Source organism: Lissotriton vulgaris, chromosome 2_1, assembly GCF_964263255.1.
Source record: "Lissotriton vulgaris chromosome 2_1, aLisVul1.2, whole genome shotgun sequence".
In the NCBI taxonomy this organism is placed as follows: Eukaryota; Metazoa; Chordata; class Amphibia; order Caudata; family Salamandridae; genus Lissotriton; species Lissotriton vulgaris.
In genome coordinates this window covers 120,234,635-120,255,747 of record NC_141687.1, presented here as the reverse complement: position 1 = coordinate 120,255,747, position 21,113 = coordinate 120,234,635, and the positions used below count along the sequence as shown (strand labels likewise).

The 21,113-nt window shown below is 44.4% G+C and overlaps 1 protein-coding gene across 1 annotated transcript in view; it reads right to left on the bottom strand.

Moving 5' to 3' along the window:
- Positions 1-21,113, bottom strand: part of IFT22 (intraflagellar transport 22) — a 105,759-nt gene that overhangs the window by 26,679 nt on the left and 57,967 nt on the right. Inside the window, exon 4 of the mRNA XM_086954552.1 lies at positions 19,226-19,428. Coding sequence (XP_086810678.1) covers positions 19,226-19,428 — 203 coding nt within the window. The remainder of the gene's footprint in view (positions 1-19,225; positions 19,429-21,113) is intronic.

Genomic DNA, 21,113 nt, shown 5'->3' with positions numbered 1-21,113 from the left:
TTTACTGTTAGGTCTTGGTCCTGAAGGATTAAGAATATATAACCAATTGGATAAAACTGATAGATCTGCTGGTGATATTGACGTTTTCAATTCAGCACTTTTAGATATGGATGATTATTTTTCTCCTTGTGTCTGCATTGCTGTCACCAGACATTCCTTCTTTCAACGCAAGCAAGAAAAATCTGAATCAGTGGAGGATTATGTTTCAGCACTAAGAAAACTAGCTGTTAAATGCAAATTTGCTCAACTTCATGATGATCTTATTCGTGATCAGGTTGTCATGTACACTAAAACTAAAACCATTCAAAACAAGTTATGGGTTGAAGGTGATGGAACTCTGAAGGAAATTATCGCCATGGTCAAGAAAGCCGAGCTTTCAGAATGTTGTGCTAAAGCTTCTCTTTCTAGTGAAAAGAAGGAAACTGAAATTGTTAACAAAATTTCTGAAGGGAAATCCTTTGCTAAAAATAACAAAGATTTCAAATCTAGTAACTTCAGAAAGGAAACCTTTGATTATAAGAAAACTTCCGAACCAGTGTGTTATAGGTGTGGCAGTCATTCTCACCTTGCCCATTATCCTAAATGTCCAGCTAAAAACACTAAATGCTTGAATTGTGGGGTGATGGGGCATTTTGCTAAGGTTTGTAGGAAGAAAACGTTTAAGAATTCCAAAGGTAAAATTGCTTGTATTCAAGAAGTTGGACAAGAGTCTACTTCATCTTCAGATGAAGAAGTGCTACTGGTGCAGAACGTAATTAAAAAACAAGTTGTGTTAAATATTTCTGATATTGATGCCAGTAAACCTTTATGTCAAGTGTCATTAGGTGGAATCATGACACAACTTGCTGCGGATTCAGGGTCACCTTATACTATTGTAAATAAGCATGTTTGGGATCAGAAATTTGTGAACCAAATTGGAAATTGGTTGGAACCTTCTGATATCTCACCTGTTAGTTATACTGACAACACTATTGAGATTTTAGGGTTCAGACTTTTGATTTTTAAGTTTAAAGAGATGCATGCTACTTGTAAATTGTATTTTTCTAAGGATGGCCCTTCTCTTTTAGGTTGGAGGGACTAAAAAAGTCTACACATAATCTTAGATCCCAACAGTAAGGAACAGGTTTTGGTTTCCTGCATAAGTGAGGACACTAAAAAATGGGTTATTAATGAATTTCCTTCTGTTTTTACTGGCACTATTGGTAAACTCAAAGGTTTCACACATCAAATCAGATTAAAAGACAATGCTGTCCCAAGAATCCACAAAGCTAGGAACATTCCTATCATCATTAGAGATGAAGTTAAATCTGAATTGGACAAATTGTTAAACTCTAACATTATTGAGACAGTAGAAGCGGCAGAATGGATTTCGCCATTGGTCGTCGCACGCAAGGCCAATGGTAAGGCCCATTTATGTGTGGATTTGAGATATTTGAACAGTCAAATCTTAGTTGATCAATATCCACTCCCACGCATTGATGAAATGCTGTCTTTGACCAAAGATGCCAAGGCATTTTCTACTCTTGACTTATCAGCAGCGTATCATCAGGTAGTTCTTGATCCTGAAAGTAGAAATCTAACTTCATTTGCTACCCCATTTGGGTGTTTTAGATTTAAAAGAATGCCTTTTGGTTTGGCTTCTGCTGCTGCAGTATTTCAGAGATTAATGACCAATCTTTTTGGACACATCAAGGGTGTAGTTTTTTTCCAAGATGATATTTTAATCATGGGAAAAGATAAAGATCACCATGACAACCTACTGAGAAAGGTTTTAAGAGTTCTAGCTGATAATGGGTTAGTGGGAGAACTCAGCAAATGTAAATTTTCAGAAAGCACTGTTACATATCTGGGTCATGAAATCTGTGATGGTGGTATAAAACCAAAAACCAAGTTAGTTGAAGCCATTGTGAACTCTCCTGAACCTAAGTCCAAGGATGAACTGAGATCATGTATTGGTTTAACTGAGTTTGACTCAAAATTGTTAATCAGTTCTCACAAAAAACTTTTCACATGCGTGTCCTTATGAAGAACAAATCACCTTTTGTTTGGGATGAAAAATGTAGAACTGCATTTAAGAAAATCAAATATGCCATAGTTAATGCACCTATGCTACAAGGTTTTGATCCTTCTGCTAAAACATATTTGACCACTGACTCTAGTGGAGTTGGGTTAGGCAGTGTTCTTTCACAGGTTTCTGAACAAGGTGGTGAGGTCGTCATAGCTTTCGCTTCACGCTCCTTATCACCTTGTGAGGAAAAATACTCTGTGATTGAGCGCGAAACTCTTGCTGTCGTGTGGTCAATGGAACACTTTCGCAAATTTATTTGGGGTAAACAGTTTATTTTACGTTCGGACCACAAGCCTTTGACTAAACTTCTCACTACAGAAGGTTTGTGCAGGGCATCAGCCAGGATTGCTAGATTGTGATGTTAGAACAGTTTATGTGTTACTAGAGGATTGTTAGAATTATTACATGTCATGTTTAGAATGTAAGTATGTCATTATGAGTTGTACTTGGAGTGCTTGCCAGTGCAGAGTTCTTCTTCAAGCTGGCAGCACCTTTTTACCTGTACTACTAACTTCAAGAATAAAAGAAGATTTTATACAAATTCTTGTGTGACTGTGTCACTACAGGCACTCTCACCTTGGTGCTCTGCCGTGCGTATTTATTTATTTTTATTTTTTTTATTTTAGCTGTTTTATAGCGCGCTCCGATACTGTCAGAGTGTCCTGGCGCGTGAATAGAAAAACAAGCAGGTGACCAAAAGAAAGAAGGATGAAGTTCAAGTTTGTTTTTTATTTCCAGAATTTTAAATAAGCTAATAAGCAGTTCTGAAGAGATATGTTTTTAGTGCCTTTTTAAATGATACAACATTTTCAATCAATCTCAGGGAGTGGGGGAGAGTATTCCAAGTCTTCGCCGCGGTGACAGCAAGCGACTGGCCTCCCAAACGTACCCTTCCAGAAGCACTGTTATCCCCGGCGGGGCCATTACGTTTAGGCCATGGCAGGTGCAGGGAGGGTGGGATGTATGCAAAGACCTCACAGGGGGTGCAGGTCATCCCACTCCCTTGAGCTGCAGCAATGTGCTTTTGACACCTCCCTTGCCAGGTAAATGCCCTGAGGTTATAGTGGCCTGGGGATGGGGTCAGTAAGACAAGTGGCCTCCGTAGCGGCTAGGTGTTGTGACCTCATCCATAGTGTTTTTTAGGACTTGTTGGGGGAGAGGAGGGGGTTGCATAAAGTTTCGCTATGATCAGAGTTGCAGACCTAGAAACTAGGGTCGAGCCCCAGCGTCAGCTCATCATCCTGTGATTCTGGGCAAATCACTTCATCTATATACAGAAAATTAAACTGATTTTGATCTTGTGTAATGCAGCTGGTGCTCATATACATTGCTCCAGTGACTACGGGCCAAGTTCACACTATAACAAAAAATAACCGGCTGCATTCCAGTGACTAAACAGATGGTGATCCATGAAAGGGGTGATCAGGGAATGTAGGCCACATTCTTAGAGTGCCCGAGCCTAATTGTGATCCCAATCTGACCCTGTCAGCATACAGACCTTCGCCATCACAAGAGAAGTAGAAATCCAGCTACATACATCCCCCGATTTCTATTACCATGCTGGACAGCTGCATCCAGTCTGTGCATACTTACTGTGGTAAATGGTTCTATGTATTTTCCCTCTCTACCACTTTATCAGAATGTCCTGTGACATCATGGAATGTTAGTGTGCCTCCCTGTGTGGAGATTGTCAGTTAGTCATCTGAGGCTGAGGAGCTGGTAGCTCTCTCCTGGTGAGGTTTTCTCCTTGTAACTTCCTATCCTGTAACCTGCCACCTAACTACCTGTCAATAAAGAGGGATCTTCCACTACACCTGGACTACGCATCCTTGTTTGTGTACCACACTTACCATGGGTGATATTTAATATTTTCTAAAGCGCAGCATATACCCAATGGCACATGTGCATCAATATGCGAAGGGCAAGCACTAGAGAACAACTGAACCCGGCATAGCTTAGTCACTCATCACCTTCAACACGTTGTTCACAGTTGCAGGCGGCATGCCTTGTGAGGGAGGTCCCACAGGGGTGTCTACTCGGCTCCTGCTATCCTTCCTCCAAGAGGAACAGAAAGCAGCAGGCAGCCAGGCTCCCTCCCTTTAAGCCAATCAAAACGATGCTAGCAGCGTTGTGATTGGTCTGGAGCACCGTGACACAGCACTCAGCCAGGGGCTAGAGGGGTGGGCATGTTCTCCATCCAGGTTGTATTCCAGCGTGCATGGAGAAGAGCAGAGTGCGCATGACTGTTTTATACATCGGGTCTTTGCGCACTCAGGATGGGCACACCACTCCTCCACTGCCCTGCTCGGGAGCAGAGCAGCCTTGTTCACCCACCCGAAACACAAACATAAAATGGTAATAACTAAAAAGGTATTAGCATTTTATGTTTTTGCTTCCCGCACTGCGAGAAAGCAGTGGGGAGCCGCCCCTCGTTTGTGCCTAAAAAGAGAATTTTCACTGGGTACACGACAGTTGTCCCCTCGTTAGAACAGTGCTAAGTTTAGCAGGATTCTCAAATAAGGGAGTAAGAAAAATGAACTGCTTACTTACAACTATAAGCAACAGCGCCACTCAGTGGCGAAACACAAACTATTTCCATTATAGGAATGAGGCTGATTCTCCCCTCCTGTCCGTCCCTTCTTGCGATGAAATCAAGAATACTCCATTGAAAGTAGCTCGAAAAAAGCAAACTTTCGCCTCCGGTGGTGGAGGTGTGTGGATCATAGCTCAGCCTCCCCTCAAAGGGTTACAAAGCAGTACACTGCACTGACCTCCAAGCCCTGAGGTGCAGACACTTGGGGAAAAAGCTATTCAGAGCTCTTCAAACTGGGGAGCCGACCGGGGGAGGGGCGTTCAAGTGATCTATCTGTGTCGGGCGGCGGGGGGGGGGGCTTTGGCCACAGGAGAATAGACTATTTACCTCCAGAACAAAGACATACATCATGGGTACAGGAATGCTGCGTGATAGGCCGTCAGTAATGTTCCTTTTTTCACTCAAGCCTGGATGGAAGACAGTGTCTGTCAAAGTAGGAGAGCGAGGGTTCAAATAACCCCAAAGTCCCTCCGCCCAATGCGAATAAAGGATCGGGCTGTGGATACTTTTAGGAAGTTCATGCTACCACTAGCATGCCGACCATCGTGTACTGGGTTGCATTTTAAAAGGGATAATTGAGCAAACATAACTGAAATGTTTAAGTTGTTAACTATATTCAAACCTAACAATTTTATAGAATAAATCTGAGAATATATCTGTAAGAAATTGGGTTATTAGTTGTGAGGGATATGAGTTGGTCACGAGTAATAGGGCTGTTTTGTCTTCTTACTGGCAGGGCCACTGGAATTATGCGGCAGGGAAAAGCCAATTTACGCGGCAGGGCTGGGTAAATTATAGAGCAGGTGCAGCACAATTTGTGATAGTATTACTTCATTAAATTGTCATTTTTACAATTGTTAACATTGACTAGGTATTGGTTGCACCTCATTAGTACCAGTTTAACACCCAATTATAGCAATAAGCAACAGAATGCTGAACAGTCAACCTTTGCAAAGGGCGAACCACTTGCAACACCACGTGTCGCTGCGTTTTTACAATCTTTTCAATGAATCGTTTGAACAAGCAACATTTTATTAAAATCTGTAGATTATGCAGTAAATGATGTATTATTTGGCAAACGCAAAAAACGCAACAAAATCGCCTAATTCCAGTGGTCCGGATTACTGGAAACTAAGTACCTCTTTGTAGTACTTGACTCTTTCAGGGACCCGAAGCAGAGCAGTCCACGGCCTGCTCAAGGCAGAAGGTCTGGGCTAGCAGTCCCAATTTGCTGGCATGCAACGCCGCTCAAACAATTATCGCCCAATCACTGCTTTTGCCGTTGCCAATGATAGCATACCACGTCTGTGTGTTGACTGTATATTTCCTTTCAGACATTGTGCTTTCACAGACACAGGCCATCTACCACGGAATCTTAGGGTTCTGGCTCACCAGCTCTCACAGTCAGTCTACCCGACACCTACAATCTCGATCTCATCCATTCTTTCTGTGCTGGAAAGCACAGCCCTTCAAGATGTAGATGACGTAGACATGCTATATAGCATGCTGCCATTCTTCTCAACCTTGATTATCCAAGCTATGGTCATATCCTTGACTGCGATAAATAAGATAGATCATTTGTGCCTTGGCTTACTCGCTTTGGAATAATGTAGCTTGCAAATGAATGGACAGACAGTCTACTGGTGTAACTGACCCTCCAATGGATTGTGGAGGCTAGATGAAAGAGGGCTATAGGTAGACGGGGAAATCAACTAAGCATTTTCTTCCCTTTATGAAGAATACGGATAGAGCCCAATTCAACTCTGGAGATACACCTAATTAGTTCACTCTTTAAAGAGTAAATCAAGGGCAGAGCCTGGGGAGCTTCCTTCCTCACCCATGAAGCAATTTACTAGGTCGTTGTGCCAACATACAGTAGTACCCTCTGCTTTGTCCTGTATCCAGTTGTAGACTATACTCTGCCAAAACTGCAGAGGCAAAGCATGTGTTTAGTCGAAATCAACTGACTCACGATAACAGGAGACTGGTCAGCTCTTTCTATATCCCATGATTAGGTCCTCAGGGAATCAAGACCCAAATTAAGCTCTTTCTGCAGAGCTGGTGATAGACCCTCTATAAACTGAACAACACTGGATTTTGTTTAAGTTCTTGTGTTGTATTTGCAGCCAGGTGGGATGTGACTCCTTGCAAGTTCTGCAGTCCTGCTCCAATTTTGACCCCATTGGTCTGCAGTATGGCGAGCCTATGAGCAACTCTGGCGGTTATAGTTTCCAGAGTGGCGAAACTGGCATTTCACATGCATTTTCTGATATTGCTTGGCCCACTTCTACTTCTCTTGTGACGACGAAGGTCTGCACACTGAGACATTGCAAGTCACCATCTGCTCGGTTTTGCAAAGAATGGCAGTCGGCGCACCTCCAAGGACCACTTCAGAAATAGCCATCTCTAGGAGGCAGGAGGCAGTCTTTATTTTTATTTGGGCTCTCGTGCTTGGATGCACATGGGGTTTTCAGAATACCTGGGATCAGTCTAGGTCTGCATTGGGCCAATCACATTTATTAGACTATTTTTCTAGATTATTGCACTAGTTTTATCCCCATCGGTTTCTTGACTGTTGGTTGGTACATGAGAAGGAGTGCATTAATAACCCGAGACAATTGTGAATACAAATGCTTCCAAAGGAAACTTTACCTTCACTATCACTTTTCGTTTCTTCAAAGAAAATCCATGGATATTTAATTTTAATTAGATTACTTCACTCTTTTTATTATTACTGCAGCTATAAAATGTTTTGCAAAACAGGACACTAACTAAAATGCTTGTTTTCAGAACCCAAGCTCAAAGGGACACTCCCAACCATATGAAACCTCAACCCCCTGTGCGCTCCACACTCTCTCGCTGGGATCGTTCATGTAGGGTTTCAAGATCATGGGGAAAAAGGCACGAGCACTGCAGGAGGACCATGGCAGATGCCTCCTTGATACCAGCCTGGACTCTTTCTCTTCACTGAGGCAGCCCAGAGACAGAAAGCCAGCAGATTCAGTCGGGGACAAGCAGAGGGTAGTGGGCACTACCTTTTCTCCAATACGTGCCCTTTTCATGGCTCAGCACCATTGTACCATCCTGGTATCCCGCAATCTCCAATGTTCAGATATATATCAAGGAGGATAGGAGTGGAGTCCAGGCAGCGAACACAGTGACAGGGAGCATTGGTTGATCATTACTTGGCAGCACCTCAGAAACCTAAGCAGCACGTGCCAGGGATTGTGCTCATGGGATAATGGATGGCACGAGAATGGCCTTTGGATTCGGTGGTTCGTTTTTGTTTGTGTGCCGTTATCCAGATAGCTATGGTTAATATATCTTCTGGAAAGAAACAAAGTGCCAGCCAGACTTTCAAAACTATTGTTCATCCCGCTCAATTTCCAATACAAGAAAGCATCAACATCAACTGAAGTGCCATTTTGCCGCTCAGGAATTTCTTGAGGATATTAAATGTCAATTATTAAAAACAGACAGCTGTTGCATCACATGTATAAAAGTTAATTTGCTATAACTAGATATAATATAGTGTTTTAACCATGCAATGTACATTGACTACAGAACTGTTGCCAACAACTTTAATTAGCTGATGCAGTTAATAAAAGAAAAAGTTAAAACAAACAAGGAAACCTGAATTAGATTGAAATGCAATCGGAAAGACAGATTCAGATTTTTAGGTAGGTGGAATTAGAATAAATGTCTACAAAAGAAGGTCCCTTCTATTGTGCTCTTCTGTTCTTAGGAGCAGGCAGTGTTCCTTATCCCTGCTGTTGGGTCTGCAGCGGTCTTCCTCCATATGTCCAGTCGCTACCAGAGGAGCCTGCCTGTCTCAGGCTTGGCAGCTGAGGATTTAGGGGCATTGGAGCTCGGGCGCCAAAGAGCTGCACAGGCAGAACTTCCCCAAACTGACCGGTCTAGTGTCCTACAGGGCAGAGCACAGGAGCACTCCTATGTCAATCTCGAGCCGTGTGCTGGGATTAACCGGAGGGAGCTCGGTGCAGGCCAGCCTCTGGCAGCCATACATGGGGTACCTGTAGAAGCTCTCTGCCTGCGGGTGCCCAAGGCGCTGCAGCACAGGTGGTGGGTACTCCTACTCATCACCATCGCAGCAGTGCTTGGCAAGCAGCCCTATGCAATGCCACTGCTGCCCACCATAATGCTAAGACCATACTCACACTATGGCAAGGATGCCTGCTGCCAATATGCCAGGTTTATTTCAAGGATGTCTAACATTTATCAAGATTTATTACGACAGTGCTACAACATGTCTGAAATAGACATAAACGTTCTAGAAATGAACCCCTTCAATTGGGGGCCCTAGATATATTTGAGTTCCCAGACACAAGGAAAGGCTTTCAGGAAGAGACAAGTGTCTTTCAAGTAAGAGCACAATGCCAGACACAATCACAACACATACATAAATGCACACATGCTTACATATGCACAAAAACAAATAATATAAATACTCATACATGCAGCTAGACAACACTCTCACCAACTGAAACTACCAACACCATTACCTGTCTCCACTCTCTATCCAGCCTTAGCTCTTCTCGGCTACAGGACGGCTAACATATGGTTTTCGCACACTTCCACTGTCCCTGGCAATCCCACACTCTAGCGACTCCTCCATGGCTACTGCCGGTAATTATTTTCTGGCCAGTCTCTATGCGACTTTGCTAAATTGACAGTGGAGACAGGTGGTCATGTTGCAGGCATTGCAGGCTTTCGCAGACTGTATTTGTGTGCAAGCCTGTTGCCCTCCCATTGTTTGGCTGGAGGTCATCCCAAGGATACAGAGATGTGTAGCACTGCATTCTTCGATATGGCTACACACTGTGAATTATGTACTATACTGGGATGCATTTCAGGGCGCTACTACAGGATACTGGTGAGCCACCAGTGGCTTCCAAGTTACCCATTCGAGACCTCAGACAGACATAAAGTTAAGTGTAACCAAGCAACACAGAAGAATACAATCAGAGAACCATTTAGAGATCTGGACCAAAGACAGTATTTACTCCAAAAAGGTTACCTGTTCCAACAAGTGGAATGGAGAGTAGTGCGGGTTTCATTATCAGGGCTATTTCTGACTTTCACCATTAGTGTTCATTTTGGACTCCCTGTTAAATAGATTTTTTTGTCCATGCTTCAAATCTGCCCATTTACGAATTGTACTGGGGTGAATGTATGACATTGTTCTGCATTCTGTCCATCAACTGTTGTTTTTGCATTTGTCACTCTGAGTGGGACGGGTATGCTCAGACGTGAATCCCGTGCTCTCCATGCCACTGGAATCAAGCTATCCTGGCTGATGAGGTCTGAAAGCCCGAAACCGGTCCTAGGTTGCTTGTTTCCAGTCCAGGGAGGACCTAGCTTGGCAGTTCGGGCTGGACTGTTCCCATGGGGCACAGGGTCAAGACTGATTTGCATATGGCTGGGTTCAAACTGGAATGGCATGGTGAGCAAAAAACGATAGATTTAGGCCCAGATCTATGTACTGGGGTGAATGTATGACACTGTTCTGCATTCTGTCCATCACCTGCTGTTTTTGCATTTGTTACCCCGAGTGGGACGGGTATGCTCCGACGCGAGTCCCGTGCTCTCCATGCCACTGGAATCAAGCTATCCTGGCTGATGAGGGCTGAAAGCCCGAAACCGGTCCTAGGATGCTTGTTTCCAGTACAGGGAGGACCTGGCTTGGCAGTTTGGGCTGGACTGTTCCCATTGACTCGACATTTCGAGAAGATATCATAGCAGCAATAGGGATCTGTTGTGGTATTTCTGCCTAGATCATGTTCCTGGCAACATCACAGGTAGGACAGACAACTGAAACTCCGGAGATTAGAGTCCAGATATATTATAGACATACAGACAAAAATGCCTTATAGACTTAATAGTGGGGAGGAATTAGCTATTCATCTTTAGGACTGCAGTGGTAGTTTCTGGATTGTAAATATAAGTACAATGAAAATAGGTGTTTTTCTCTTTTCTCTTCTCTCTCTTCTCTCTCTTTATTTTTCCTTTTGTTGGTGGGGGAATTAGTATTCAATTGACCTATTGTGGTGTTTCGTTGTACATAGTCGGCACAGGATATGCCCATCTTCAGCTTAATTATGAATATTATCCTGTATTGCCCATAACAATCGAATACTCAAGATGAGTTGTTAGTACATGTGTAGTGAAGCCCATTCAGGGAGAGATATATTTTGTTTTTTGCTTTAGAATATGTAATTAGTAATGTTAACATGATCAAAAGAATATATTTTGCATGTTCAAAGATGGCCGCAATGAAATTCGTACCATTGTGACAGTCCTTTGTTTGTTTTGATACTATTCAAACCACCGATGAATTGTGTATTTAAATGACGTTGTCTGTGGCTGCCGTTTGAGATTGAAAAAGGCAGTCGCAGAAACGCGTCTTATGTGCTAATAACCCCAATAAAATCTGGGTTACAAGCTCCCGTGAGTGCTGTACTTTGTACTTTGCAGCTGGAAGAATATATATATATATATTTATCTATACTAATATAATAAAGAGAGAGCCCAAACCTTTGAGGCGGGTAATCTCAGGAACCACAGCACCAATCACAACACCCAATACAGCGTTGGAAAGGGCAGTTGCAGCAGAAGGACATAGGCTATGCAGATGCCCACCCTATACATTTCAAAGGTAAAAGAACCGTGCCAGCAAAGTAGTCCCTTGTGGGCGTGTCTGCATTGTGCTGTGGGCGTGACAAACGCTGGGGGCGTGTGGTACGTTCCGCCCTTCATGCCATGTCTCATATCGTGTGCTGTGGGTGTGTGCTGGGGGCGTGGGCGTGTGCGGGGTGCAGTATTACGGAAAAAAAAACGAGCGCTGTGCCCAATATTCATATGAAATGCGTTACTTACCTGTAACTGCTGTTATCCAGTATTGGTGTCTTTCATAGATTCACATGCCTGAATCATTCTCCGTCGTCGAGAGGGGTGTCCCCGGTAAATAGAAAAGTAATGTCCTATAGACATACATAGAGAAAAGTAGGCCTAAGGGCCTTGCCTTAGTAGCCTATCTATGTCCTTTTGTAAAAAGGACCAAACTCTAGAAGGTAGCCAATCAGCTACCACCTCCCTCTAGAATCTTCCTGCCAGGAGCCTCAGTCTTTCAGATTTTCGTACGCACCAAGCTAGGTAGGCGTAATATATGTTAGAGAGAGAGGAGCCCTTCCAGGGGAGGCGGGAGGGTTGCATGTGAATCTATGAAAGACACCAATACTGGATAACTGCAGTTACAGGTAAGTAACGCATTTCTTATCCAGTATTATGGGTGTCTTTCATAGATTCACATGCCTGAATCAGAGTAGCGAGCAATACATTATGCACATTTGTGATGGGACAATATAAGCAGTCTGAGATAATACATATCATACGACTAGCAACCATCAACAAGTAAATATAATAAAGAAGAAAGTGTGCATACCAACGAAGGATGGAGGGAAGGAGGAAGGCTCATCTCACTGGAATAGATGGCGAAGTACAGCCTGGCCTACAGCTGCATCCTGCATCAGTTCCGTATCCAGGCAGTAGTGCCTGGTGAATGTGTGTGGCGACTTCCAGGTCGCTGCCCTGCAAATGTCCAGAATTGGCACTCCAGCGAATAGTGCCGCCGATGTGGACACAGCTCTTGTGGAGTGAGCTCGAACTGTGGATTGTAGCGGTCGTCCAGCTTTATCATGGCAAAAGGCAATTGCAGAGGATATCCATCTTGAAATGCTTTGTTTGGAAAGTGACATGCCTTTTCTTGGTCTGCTGAAGGCAATGAAAAGCTGATTCGTTTTCCTGATATGTTTTGTTTTGTCTAGGTAGAATTTAAGACATCTCTTTAGGTCTAAAGAGTGAAGGGATCGTTCAGCTGCAGAACTAGGATTAGGGAAGAATGATTTGAGGACTAGTGGTTCATTTAAGTGGAAGTCCGAAGGGACCTTAGGAATGAAGCGTGGATTAGTCCTTAAAATCACTCTATCTTCTCTGAACTGCATGAAGGGATCTTGAATGGTAAGAGCTTGCAGTTCGCTGACCCTTCTCGCTGAAGTCAAGGCTAAAAGTAGTGCCGTTTTCCATGAGATGTATTTGATATTGGCCCTATGGATGGGCTCAAACGGATGTTTCATTAATTGGTTGAGACCCACATTAAGGTGCCATGTTGGTGGAACTCTGCGTGGTCGAGGAAAGGATCTGTAGAGCCCTTTCAGGAATTGCTTAATTAATCTGTGGGACCATAGAGATGTTCCTTTTGATGTTCTTGTGAAGCGGGAGATGGCTGCTAGATGAACTCTGATAGATGCATGGGCAAGTCCAGATTGTGCCAAATGTAATAAATATGGTAGGAGCTGTTCTGGAGTGATCTGAAAGGGATGGAGCTCGTTGTCCATACACCAAACACAAAAGCGTTTCCATTTTAGTGAATACGTTTTATTTGTGCTGTCAGCTCTTGCCTTTGCTAGGACATTCTTGCAGTCCTGCGGAATGTTTAGTTGAGAGAACTCTCTGTACTCAGGAGTCATGCCGATAATCTGAGGGATTTCAGATTCGGGTGGAGTACTTGGCCTTTGGACATCGTGAGTAGGGATGGATGGTGTCCCAGATGGATTGAGGGTTGGACTGAGAGGCGACGAAGGTCCGTGAACCAGTGCTGCCTCGGCCAGAACGGGGCAATGAGAATCAGTGTGCAGTACTCCGTCTTCATTTTCCGAATGACTCTTGTTAGTAGGGGAAATGGCGGAAATGAGTACGCAAACACATTGCGCCATGCAATGGAAAATGCATTTCCTAGTGACCGTGATTGGGGATGCCAACTTGCGAAGTTGCGGCATTTGGCGTTCTCCCTGGTGGCAAATAGATCGATCTGCGGTCTCCCCCATGTTGAGAAAATGTTGTTTAGAACATTTTGGTTGAGTTCCCATTCGTGGGACAGAGACCTTTGTCTGCTCAGAGCGTCCGCTATGAGGTTGTCCTTCCCCGGGACATACTCTGCCGTGAGCTTGATGTTGTGGAGTACTAGCCAGTTCCAAATTTTTTGTGATTCGCGAGATAGTGTCAGCGAACGTGTTCCTCCCTGCTTGTTTAAGTAGTGCATTGTGGTTGTGTTGTCCGTTCTCACAAGCACTGCTGAGTTCTTGATGCGCGGGAGGAAGGCTTGGAGAGATAGAAAAACTGCCCTCAGTTCTAGGAGATTGATGTGTAGTTTCCTCTCTTGGTCTGTCCACTTGCCACTGATTTGCAACTCTTGAAGGACTGCTCCCCATCCTTCTAGAGAGGTGTCTGTAGTTATGACATGTGGAGTTGGAGGCAGCAGGAACGTTAGTCCTTGTGATAGGTTGGTGGAAGTCTTCCACCAGCGTAAGGCCTTGGTGATTTGTGGAGTAATCACTATGTGATCCTCGAATGAGTCTGTACACTGAGTCCACTGTTTGGTCAGTGCCTCCTGGAGGGGGCGCATTCTGAGCCGACAGTGAGGAATGAGTAGTATACACGAGGACATCATCCCTAGAAGGGACTTGAAAGTACGGACTCGGATGGTGTTCTTTGAGGTTACTGCGGTGCCATAGCGATTAGTTTATGTTTCCTTTCCTGCGATGGGAATGCTGTTGAAGATGTCGTATTTAGAGTTGCCCCTAGAAAAGTTATAATTTTGGAGGATTGTAAGTTTGACTTCTCATGATTGAGTGTCAGGCCCAGTTTGTCGAAAATATTGAGACAGGCGTTGGAAGACATTTGTGCGCCTTTCATAGATGGTGCTTTCACCAGCCAGTCGTCCAGGTAGGGGAAAGCCTGGTGGCCTTGCTGACGTAGGTAAGCTGACACTGGAGAGAGGCACTTTGTGAAAACGCGAGGCGCTGATTTGAGGCCGAATGGGAGGACACAGAATTGGTAGTGCTGTCCTGCTACAGCAAATCGTAGGTATTTCCCGTGGCGCCTGTGTATTGGGATGTGGTAATATGCGTCTTGGAGGTCCAAGGACGTCATAAAGTCTCCTTCCTCTAGAGATCCTAAGATTTCCTGAAGGGTTACCATCCGAAACGATTGGCTCTTCAGGAATGAATTGAGTGCCCTGAGATCTATTATGGGCCTCCATTTCTTTCTTTTCTGTTGTATCAGAAAGAATCGGGAATAAAATCCCTTTCCTTTTTGAGCTGATGGGACTCGTTCTAATGCCCCTTTCTTCAACATTGATGAAATCTCTTGAAGGAGTAATCGGAGGTGTGTGTGTTGGATCTTGCGAGGAGGAGTTGTTGGAGGGATTGAACTGAATTCCAGTGAGTGTCCGTATTGGATTAATTGGATCACCCATCGATCCGTTGTTATTGATTTCCAATTGTGGAGGAAGTGTGTTATTTTGCCTCCAATTTTGAAAGAATGAAATGGTGGAGGGACTGGCTGTTGGAAACTGTCATTGGCGTCCGCCTGTTGGTTCCCTCTGAAATTTGATTTCCCATAGGAGGTCTGGCGACCTTGTTGCTGTTGTCGCTGTTGGAATTGCGATCAGCCCTGATTATAGGAGTATGAGGATTTTCCCTGGTATGATCCTCTGTAAGAGGGCTGACCTCTGCCTCTATGTCCTCGAAAGGACTGGTCTCTGAACTGTAAGGTGCCTAGAGCTCGTGCAGTATCTGTGTCTTTTTTGATTGCCTGTAGGGCCTCGTCAATTTTTTCACCAAATAGATGTTGTCCGTCATAGGGCATATCGAGTACTTTAGTTTGGATTTCTTGGCGGAAGGATGTTGCTTTGAGCCACCCTTGTCTCCTTAAGACTGCTGCACCTGCCAGTTGCCTGAAGCCTGTCATTGCGACATCTACTGCGCAATCGATGATTTCTGATGCTGACATTTGACCTTACTTTAGGAGGGATTGGACTTCCTCCTTCGAGTCTTCTGGTATTTCTGTTAGGTATGGGACAATGTCTTCCCACAATTGTCTGTTGTATCTGCCTATCAACGCAATGGCGTTAGCTATTTTGATAGTCATGGCGGACGTAGTTGAAAAGCGTTTGCCTTTGCTGTCTAATTTCCGGCCCTCCTTGTCTGGTGGTGCTGACAGTGGGGAGGATGGATTTCTAGAATTCTTTTGAGCCGCTTGGGTGACTACAGAATCTGGTTTAAGATGTGCATTAAGGCAGGTAGCTGCTGTTATTGGTGCCTTATACTTTTTATCCAGTCTGGGCACCACTATAGAGACCGATGCTGGTGTTTGCATCAATTTGCTGACCTTGTTCCCATATGTGCTCTATTATGGGAATAGATCTGGTTGTCTTCCTGATCGGATCTTTAAAATCATAAAGAAAACAGTCTGTTTCTTGTGATTCTACAGCCATGTGGAATCTTGTGGCTGCTCTTTCCACCAAGTTGTGGAATCCGCCAATGTCCACTGGGGGGGATTCTGAAGTCTGAGGTTCAGGTGTGGCTGGAGAATGAGCGATATAATCCTCATCATCTTTGTGAAAAGAGAGATCATCTCGTACTTCCCCTTCTTCTGGTTCCTCAGCGTCGTCATCCGAGGACTGAACATTATGAACTGGTTCTCTCTCCTGAGGAAGATCCAGAGGTAGTGGTCTTGTCTTTGGAGATGGATGCGGCTTGGATGATAATGGAGATTTCTCTTTTGAAGGTGCCGCTGGTGATTCAGGGAAACGTTTCTTGTAGTCTGCGATCAAGAATTGGAGATCTGAGACAATAGAAACTGGAAGGCAAACCATAGGAGTGGCCTGTTGTTGGACTTGCGTATGTACGGTCTCTTCCGTAAAAATCACATCATCCTCATCTGTGCTCTGGCACTTTACAATGAGATCTGAAGGACTAGTAGCTTGATCATAGTGGTCGTCTTCAGATTCATCACTTTGTAGTAGACAAGATGGGAGCAATCCTTGTACTCTACTTGGGGATGTTAGTTCTGGCGTAATGTGATTCTTTTCATTCCGTTTTGGGGGAATTAAATTGATTTTTTCCACAGCGTTGACGATGTCGTTGTCGACTGTGTCGTCGACGGTGCAGACGCCGATTGTTTTTCAAGTGTCGACGGTTCCTTCGTCGACGGTTCCTTAGTCGACGGTTCCTTCGTCGACGGTCCCTTCGTCGACGGTCCCTTCGTCGACGGTCCCTTCGTCGACGGTCCCTTCGTTGACGGTACCTTCGTCGACGGTGAGGTCGTCGACAGAGTCTTCGTCGTCGACGGTGTAGTCGTCGACGGTGCCTTTGTTGACAGCGTGCTCGACGTTGATATCTTCGACGTCGACGATGCATTTACCGTCGTCGATGTCTTCGTCGACGATGCGCCGGGTGTCAATGGCGTCTTCGTCGTCGGTGCAGGCGTCGACAGTTTATTTTTCGTCGTTGATGGTGTCGTCGCCGACGATGCCGTTGACGGAACTTTAAGCAACGTCGATTGCTTTTTTATAAGTATAATCGATGGCAGTGTCTTACCCGCTGTCGACGATTGAGTTATAGTCGTCATCGATGCGGAAGCTGACGATGCCATCGTCGTTGAGACTGTGGTCGTCGATGTGGAGACATAGGCTGTCTTTCGTGAAGAAAGCGTCGACGAACTCGTCGTTGATGACTGAGATGGCTTTCTGAAGGTGGGAATTTCCTTTTCAGACTTGACAGATTTTACCTCAGAAGACTTAGTGGTAGTCTTTTTAGGAGGAACGTCTGTAGGGCCAGGGGAAGCAACCGTTGGCCTCTTCAAGGACAGTTTCGAGGAAACTGAATCCATTTCTCCGTTCTCTGAAGATACTGCATCATCTCTGTTTTTTAGTCTGTTTAACCAGAGGAGCAGTCTTCCTTCCCTGTCTTTAAGTGTCTTTGTAGAGAATGCTCTACATATTCTACATTCTTTAGCAGAATGATCAGGATAAAGACAGTAGAGGCAAGTTTCATGCTTGTCATCGACGTGCAGTCTTTTCTTACCACAGGATGAACAGGCTCTGAAAAGTCCTCTTTTCTGGTGATCAGCCATTGTTGTTATTAGAAGAAATATTCAACTTCTGTGTGAAAAAAAGATAAATCCTGGAAACCTGAGGAGAACTCAGGTGGTGACTCCCTAGCACAACGTGCAGTAGAAAATCTGAGAGACTGAGGCTCCTGGCAGGAAGGTTCTAGAGGGAGGTGGCCGCTGATTGGCTACCTTCTAGAGTTTGGTCCTTTTTACAAAAGGACATAGAGAGGCTACTAAGGCAAGGCCCTTAGGCCTACTTTTCTCTATGTATGTCTATAGGACATTACTTTTCTATTTACCGGGGACTCCCCTCTCGACGACGGGGAATGATTCAGGCATGTGAATCTATGAAAGATACCCATAATACTGGATAATTTTTTCTTCCCAGGTTCTGTACATTCCAGCTCCGGTTGTCCACCCTATTCCCTTTAAATACCCCTGCACCACATAATCATAACCCACCCTTACTCCATAAAATACCCCAACACCCTTAAACAGGTCCTCTGTGCACGTTCTGTAACTGCCAAAGTCGTGTCAGGTAAGGCATGCGAGCATGTGTTTGTACCTCTGCCCGTTTAGCTGTGAATCTGAAATTGAGGCCTTTTGTCTCGCGCCCTAGTCGCTGTAGTTGTTGCCCTGAGTTATTCGGTTTATGTGGTTTTTTTTTTTCCTCTGCGACCGGGGTTTCTTGCTCTGGCTCGGCGAGTGGCTGCCGTGAATTAACCCTACTGGGCACGTGTTCCTATTGTAATCTGGAACGCTTTTCAAATGTAGCCGCTAAGTGTCAGGCATACTCCATCCAGAGTTCTGTAATAATCATGAACTAAGTGTAGTGCTCGTCCCTGATGATGATGGCTAGATTAGATCTGTGCGGCCTGCCGCGTGCGAAGTGTGTCCGCGCTTGCACGGGCCTGTTGTGCAAAAAGCTGTTTCCCATGTTTCTGGTGGGGGCTCTGTATTGTTGGTTCAGACTCAGGAAGTGTGGGTATGTGACCTATCTGACTGCCCTAGTGGGCACATTGATACCTTGGCTCTTTCGGGTCTGATTGATGACTCAGGGTCTTGGTGTGCGGGAATCGTGTGTGGCCAACATTCCTGGCTACCCATGAAGCAGATATCACGTTTGTGCGGAGCCTCTCATTCTTGGATTCCGAATATGGAAATGTGTGTCCAGAATCTGTCGTACTGCCCCAGTGGGCAATATAGTCAACCTGGGCAAGGTTTTGGGTGGTAGTCTGCCATGTAGTGCCTATGTCTCGTGTTTGTGTAAAAGTCAGTTGCGGCGGGAAGGTGTGAGCGGAGGTCTAAGTGTATGTACATATTTACAGTTTTGATTATGATCTCAAAGCACTTCTTGGACTTATGGCTGCTGGGGTGTGGTGAAATGTGGTTATTATATTACAGTGCTGTGTGTTGTGGGTGTATTTATAAAAAGATGGCGAAACTAGATGTTATAAAAAGATGGTGAAACTAGATGTATATATATGTATACAATTAGACAGATCGATAGACAGATACACACACGGACAGACAGAAAAGACAGACAGACAGATAGCCCTTCTTACAGATGTACCTCACTTCTATTTGCTTACCCAGCATTAGACGCCCTTTGTCACCCCCAGAACCTGGTTTGTGGTGAGCAAGGAGAAGGCACTGGTTATCCTGCAAGCGCTGCTGATGCACGAAGGATGAGTACCACACTTCTAACTCTTTAAGGTGGCTGGGCAGGTCTGGGTTAAAGACAATAACAACTCCATGGGAATCCTTCATCATGGCTGGCCAACAGCTTTCAAACCTGGAAGAGTGTACACAAATAATTCCTGCTAGCAGTTCACAACAAAAACAACTAGAATGCAAATATACTGTCGAGTCAAAGGTGTTCAACCTCAAACTTAATTAAAAAAAGTACATAAAATAAGATTCAGACATTCTCTGTCTAACAATCCAAATGTTATGCAATGACCCATTGTCCAAGAGGATGGTTGTCAGGCATACATTTTGATCCCAAATATAAAAAAGCACACCAGCATGAAGTTGGTTTCTTCTGATTACCACACACAGTCAGTTTATATACAAGAAGATATGAATGACTGTATCCTCTCTCCACTTGTTAGAAAGGCAGGCAAGAAGGAGCTGCCTCTTCCACATAAACCTGGAAGAGCAGTTCCAGCATGCATAAAGCAACAAGACTCCTAGAGAGCAAAGAAAACGATGGATTTAGGCCCAGATCTTTGTAATGGGGTGAATGTATGACATTGTTCTGCATTCTGTCCTTGAAATTGTTCTTTTTGGTTTTGTCACCTCGAGTGGGATAGCTATGCCAAGACATGGATCCCATGCTCTCCATGCCACTGGAATCAAGCTATCCTGGCTGATGAGGGGTAAAACCCAGAAACCAGTCCTAGGATGCTTGTTTCCAGTCCAGGGAGGACCTGGCCTGGCAGTTCGGGCCTGACTGTTCCCATTGGGTGCAGAGTCAAGACTGATTTGCATATGGCTGGATTCAAACTGGACAAGCATAGGGAGCAAAAGAACAATGGATCTAGGCTCAAATCTCTGTACTGGGGTGAACGTATGACATAGTTCTGCATTCTGTCCATCAATTGTTCTTTTTGCATTTCCCACTATTAGTGTTGCAGATAGACAGGCTTCTTTATTATGCAAACTGGGGTTGTGGAGGAAAGGCTACACAATCTTGAGTGGTCTTTTGGCCTCTGGAGGGAGGAAGCTTTTATCAGCGATTTGTCTAAGGAAGGATACACGTCAATTCACTTCCATCTTAGATAAGTTACTACTTAGTGAAAGACAGAATGGTGTGATTGAAAGCAAAAGGAGCACCTTGCTTTCATAATGCATTCTATGGGCCATAAATTGAAAGTAGAAAGCATGTATATCAATAGTACTGAACAATCCACCACATGAACGGAGGCAAGGATCTGGCTTAGTAAGAAACCTGAGACTCTCAGTACCCAATTATTTTTTTTGTCTGCGGTCTTTTATGAATATGGATTGTTTTGTACATGCCCATTAGACCAATGCAGGCACACAAATCCACACTTTAACCTTATAAAAAAGAGCCTGATGTGAATTTTAGGTGGGAGAGCTCAACCTCTTAGGATTTGACATAATAAGGAGTATGTGACCTTCATCTACTCCTCACTAAGTCCTAAAAGTAGAAACATCCAACCTCATGTGCCAATTGCCACACACAGGGTTCACTTTGTCATAGTATTAACCAAAACAAAATTAGCTAACATTCTGTAGGCGTGTGAGACAAAGGAAATGCACTCCATGATTCAGCAGTGAGGAACCCCATGTACCAGCATTACCTTTTACTTACCTGAAGATGATATCAGTCTCTCACATCACCCAGTGATTATGAGGAGATTAGCTATGTACAGCTCTCCATAAGTCCTAACACATGATCTCAAAAGAGCCGAGGTCTGGACTGTGACTTGACATCATAAAAGCCTGATTGTT